The 6,000-nt window shown below is 37.4% G+C and overlaps 1 protein-coding gene across 9 annotated transcripts in view; it reads left to right on the forward strand.

The window, feature by feature from the left end:
- Positions 1-5,692, forward strand: part of NAV3 (neuron navigator 3) — an 890,032-nt gene extending 884,340 nt beyond the window's left edge. For all 9 annotated transcript variants that reach the window (XM_050749287.1, XM_050749288.1, XM_050749281.1 and 6 more), the window contains one exon: positions 3,076-5,692. In XM_050749287.1, coding sequence (XP_050605244.1) covers positions 3,076-3,195 — 120 coding nt within the window. In that variant the 3' untranslated portion in view covers positions 3,196-5,692. The remainder of the gene's footprint in view (positions 1-3,075) is intronic.
- Positions 5,693-6,000: the final 308 nt, after the last annotated feature.

Genomic DNA, 6,000 nt, shown 5'->3' on the forward strand with positions numbered 1-6,000 from the left:
TTCACCATTAACGACAAAGTGAATGTTAATAAGTATTTAATGCTAAGACCTTGTGATCAGGAGATAACTACAGTATCATTTCTGATCTCAAGAAGCTTAAAATCAGGTAGCGAAGAGGCACTGCTAACTATATAAACTGCAGTGACATAATAGAGGCACATATTAGGTAAAATTGTGAGTTCATAGAGGAAGCAGTTAGAATAAAGCTTTACAGAGGAGATGCTTGAGCTGGACCTTGAATGATTAATAGGAGTTCACCATATGGTTGGAGGAAAACAACCAAAATTAAAGAAATAGAATGTGAAACATTAGATGACAGTATAATAGAAATGATGAGTTTAGGGAACTACACACCGGTTGGCAGTAGGAATTAAAACTATAGAAGTATACAGTTGCTAGATCATGCTAAGCCTTGTTTATCACTGCAGGAAGTTAAAACTTTATCACAGAGACAGTGGAGAACCATCAAAGGTGTCTGAGCCATGATTTACCTAGTTAGATCTGCAGTTTCTAAAGATCACTTTAGTAAGAGTAGAGAGAGGGCAGATTGAAGGAGATAGGATGGAATCTGGAAGCTTAGCAGATTTGTAAGTAACAGTGATGATAAGGACTTGATCAAGGTGTTAGAAATGATAAACACTAAATTTATGACTATAGATGTCCTATTCCATTTAGTGTTGCTATAACAGACTATTTGAGGCTGGGCAATTTGTAAAGAAAAGAGATTCATTTGGCTCATCGTTCTGGTGGCTGGGAAGTCTAGGATTGGGCAGCTGCATCTGGTGAGGGCCTCATGCTTCATGAACTTATGGTGGGAAGTGGAAGAGGAGTGGGAGTGTGCAGAGAGGCCACATGGTGAGAGAAGAAGCCAGACTCTTTAATAACCTGCTCTCGCACAGGAACTAATCCATTCCCTCCAGAGTGAGAACACACTGACCCCTAATCAGAATGCCATTAATCTGTTCATGAGGAATCCATCCCCGTGATTCAACACCTCCTACTAGGACTCACATCCCAACACTGCCACCACGGGGATAAAATTTCCACAAGAGTTTTGGAAGGGTCATATCACATGCAAACCATCGCAGTGAGTGTGGGGAAGAAGTGGGGAAGAAGAGAGGAAAAATATTAATACTTTTTGGAGAATTGTGATGTATCACAATAACGACTAAATCATACATAATCTTCTCTTGTAATCTCCCTTGATTTGAATGCACAAAATAATACTAGGCAAAGGCAAAGTAAATCCCACTGTATACATTTATTATGAATCTGAGATGTGGAATGTATTATAATGGAACATATTTACTATATGGCACCATTTTAAAAATTAAGACTTTAATGACAATACTATTACACAATGAAACTTTTACAACATCCAGCATTCAAGTGATTTCAAACTTTTGTGCCTAAGATACAATTGTATCTTTTAAAAAAGATATCATTTATCATTTCTACTCTTACTAAATTACTAGAGTGCTCAAAATTCAGTTTTATTTTACGGATCAGTTTCACCCAAATGCTTGAACATACAGGCAGCTGCTAATGAGTGACAGATTGATAAAATAAATGGGAGAAGGAATATGAATGGACATGAAGGTAGGAAGGTGGGAGTGTGGGTGAGAGAGAGAGAGAGAGAGAGAGGAGAGTAGGAGAGAAACTATGCTGAAGGAGACCTTTGACTTTTTGGCTTACTGGGTTTAAAAAGTTATCACCAACTACTTTTATTTCATAACCTTATGTAGCTTATTTAATAAATTAAGAGAGTTAGATTGAAAATTATGTTAAAACATATTGTCCTGAGGACTATTAAAATGACTTCAAACTATGCTATAACTGTAGTCTCTTTGTCAGAAAGGAATTATTGCTGAAATTGGTGATTACCAGTTTATCATTTATTTCACAAGCATTTATCAAGCACACATTTTATACTGAGCACACAAACATGCATAGCTTAACGTGTGACCAAGGAATCGTTTTTTAGATTTCTCCTTTCTATTTCTGTAAGTTGGAAAAAAAAAAAAAAAAAACCCTTTTGATTATAGAATAATAAAATTAGTATGCATTAGGTAATATAAAAATTGTTACAATTTATCAAAACCCTTGATAAGAAAACAAGTCCATTACCGTCATAAAGACATGTGCCAATTTTTCTGTGCTTTCTAAAATCATTGAACCATTTATTCACAATTTGCCTTTAAACAGTCTTTTTTCAAAAAAAAAAAAAAAAAAAAAAAGTCCATGTCTAACAGTAGCGCTCCAGATCTATCAAAATTCAAGCAAGGTGACTGCTCTTTATTTTATAATAGATGGAAATGCTAGCTGTCTTTCTCCCCAGGTGCTTTCATGCATATGTCCCTTTTACTAGAACAAACATTACCATTCTCCTATAAGGCTGGGAAACTTGAGACAGCCGCTATTGTTCCAGATGATGGTTTTTGTTTTCAGTGATATATCAATCATATTTTAGCCAGAAATTCAACAACACAAACTTGACAGTAATTCTTTCCTTCTCCCTCTTCAAACACTCATGGTCCGCTTCATTCAGTCACCTCCTCCCGAGGTCAGCTCCTAAACAGCAGATGGTGTGCTTGTGTGCAGCAGCTGGCTTCATTCCTCTCCATCCCCTCCTTCTCTCAAGGGATGGTGCGTGTGTGCCTCTGTGTGCGTCTGTGTGTGTATGAACATTCACGACTTTCAGTTGCCATTCAATGCTTTCTGCTTCTCCCAGCCAAAAAACTGGGAAGCTTGGCGTACTTTCCAGCAACGAACCCAGATGTCCAGCTGTGATACAGTTTCCTTTCCAGTTTCCCTGCTGGAGCAGTATTCATTCACAACCCCAAATAAAAGAGTTATCTAGAGGCCCTATTTTGTCCTTATGGTTTGGTGTTGTAGTCATGTTTGGGAGAAACAGCGTAGGAGCCAGGGGCAATGAGTAAAAAATCTAAAATTATTTTCCTGTGTCACTTGGATGGCATAAGACAGCTCTTCGGTGTGGCTCAGGGCCTTGTTTTTTATGGGCTGGCTTACTCAATGCATCATTGCCTATATCGATGTCTTTTTTTCTTTCTTCAGATGAATATGCTAATGAAACTCCAAGAAGCAGCCAATTACTCGAGCACACAAAGCTGCGACAGCGAAAGCACCAGCCACCATGAAGACATTTTGGATTCGTCTCTTGAATCTACTCTCTAGAGGGTGAAAAAAGTTAGGGGAAAAGACTCTGCTTTTAAAAAAATGTTTCAAAAGAAAGGTATTTTCACTAAACCACTGCCAGTATAAAAGCACCCTGTCAAGGTCCCTGACCCAGAGTTGTGGTCTCCAAGGAGGCAGCAGAACTAAGTCTGAACCGCCAAGATGCTAAATTGCAATGGAAGCTTAACTTTAGTTTATTTCTAAGCATTTTTTATATCTGTGGAGTAATAGAAGGCTCCATTCCTCAACTGGAAAGGACCCTAATGACAGGGCAACTGAATAGATTGCACATGGGATAGCCAAACTGGACTTTCTTTGTTTCCTCTTTAAAAGTTTACAATGCAGACCATTTTTTGTCCCTTCCTTTTGTTTCCTCTGAGGGGCTGTTCTCCCCAGGCAGGGTCCATCTTTCTGATCCGTCCAACCTCCTTTGTGCCACACGGTGCTGGTCACAGGGCTTCAGTAGTGTTTGTGTTGTGTGCTCACCCCATTCCAGAACAAATCCAAGAGGCCAGTCCTCCATAAGCACAAATGGAATTGTGCAACCACCAGAAAAACACTACTGTGGCAAACTGGAGAAGTGCCAATTTAATTCTAACTGCCACGTTCTCATGATGTGCTCCACCAACTTTTTAGTAATGAGTCACTGGTTTTATAAGGTTGTTTTTACCACAGTGGTCTTTTTAAACCACCTTCCCACTCCCTTAACAAGAGTTTTATACCAATTATTAGTCAACACTGATAAAAGGCTTTTTTAGGGCTTTATTTGTTTGAGCCTTTTCAGTGAAAGAAGGAAAATTTCCTATGGTGCTGTCTCACTGCCTTAAAACAGATTTCTATGACAGTTTAACAGTTGGTTTAAATCCTAAACCATTAGTAATTTCCACTGTCTTTTCATTTACAACCAAGCAACACCAGTTAACACAGTAGCCTCATCTCTATATATCTTTCTCTCTCTTTTTTTTTTTTTTTGAAGAAATGGATAGGAGAAAGATCAGTATTTTTAGCCTTGTGAATAGATCGCTTTGCCTATCCTCCAAAATATTAAAATAACCCAGAAATGCTCTTTGACCGTCACTTAAAACCTAAGACATGTGGCGAAATTCCATCCAGTTCTAAGTGAAAGAGTTTCAGAAGGCAGGAGATTTTGAACTATTATCCAGCAGGGCTGGAAGCACTAGATGCAGCATGAGCACAACTATTCGGCTTTCCTTCCCTATTGTTCTTGTTTTTTTTAATTAGTTCTGACGCATGTTGTTTTGATTGCTATTGTTGTACATGAGAAATTCAGCATTAAAGAACGCTGAAGCGGTAAGGTCACTGTGGAAGAGGAAGCATTTATACTGTAAAAGAAGGTTAGATTTGCACAGTCTACTGGGTAGGTATTGTAAATAATAATTTTTAAAACTTGCACAAATCGAAACAAACACAAACAAAATTGTATTTTATCCTGTTGGTGTTAAGAGGTGTTTCACTTGCTGAGATTTCCTGTACATTGCAAACAAATACAGAATGCAAACCCTCAAAGCTGTATTATCTGGTGTGTTTGTCCTGTATTTACAGTTGTTATGACTATGCAGGAGCTATCAGTGCTAGAGTGAGCATGCTTCAAAACTGTACATGAAGCCAATATATTTTTGGATAAGTAAAACTGTCTGAAAGTACATCTATCATGGCAGGCTTTAAAGAGAGTGCATGAAAACTGATCAGTCATTGGAGAAGTTACCACCACACACAAAGGACAGGTTTTAAGTTTATGAAACCCAAGGGCTAGGCCATGGTATAGACTTCTTCTATGAGTGTGTGAAAATGTGTTACTTTTAGGATGTGTAATTGGTGCTACTCTCTGTGACCACCAATGGGTCAGTTGCTATAGAACACCACCACCACCACAAAACGTCTGTGCAGTTTTCAGAGTGTCACAAAGTCAACAGGTCCTTACACGGTGCTATTGCCCTAAGGGAAATCCGAACTGAATTTATGCACATAGAATTGTCACCCTGACTTTGAAGCCTCAAACATGGATCAAATCTGTTGTGAAACATCAATATATGTAGCTGGATGAGTGACTAGTTGCCCTTGTATAATATGTGATCTAAGAAAATTGCTAACCTTTCCCTGCCATTTTGAGAAACACAGTCCAAACATGAGCATAAACAGAATTTCCTGCAATACATCCCAGTAGGTCCACCTAGTTTACAACTTAAACTAGTTTGTGAAACATTTGTCTGTATACATTTTATATTTTGTACATTTTGATGTAACATATCATGTAAATAGGCAGAAACAGTGAAATAAATCATCTGAAAAGTTTTGTAGTCTTTGTAAAGCCCCAACAATAAGTACTTGGTGTCAATGGACTTAACTGGATGATGTATTTTCTATTGGTTTATTGTTCCTCTAGCTTGTAAACCAGCTTGCATATATTTTTTTGCAAATGTGCACCCTGTATCTGTCTAAATTATTACTTTGCCATTAAAGTGGAATTATTTATTGACAACATGGTGTGGTTTCTATGTATGGAAAAAAAATGAATAATTTTGCATCAAGAAGTGTCAAGCTTTAAAATGTTGCTTGCACTATTAATATGCCGTCAATAGGACTATATGCAAATTTCCATTCTATAAACATAAAAAGGGCTTCAGCTTTCAAGTAAATAAAGGTAATCAGTTTATCTTTTTCGATGATAGTTATTCAGTGAATATTTTAGAAAACTCTGAATAGTTTTCCTAAATACCCGATGACAAAATAACAATATAAAATAAAATGTTGAGATTCACTGAGTTAAATTAACTCAATAAATGT

Source organism: Macaca thibetana, chromosome 11, assembly GCF_024542745.1.
Source record: "Macaca thibetana thibetana isolate TM-01 chromosome 11, ASM2454274v1, whole genome shotgun sequence".
Taxonomy (NCBI): domain Eukaryota; kingdom Metazoa; phylum Chordata; class Mammalia; order Primates; family Cercopithecidae; genus Macaca; species Macaca thibetana.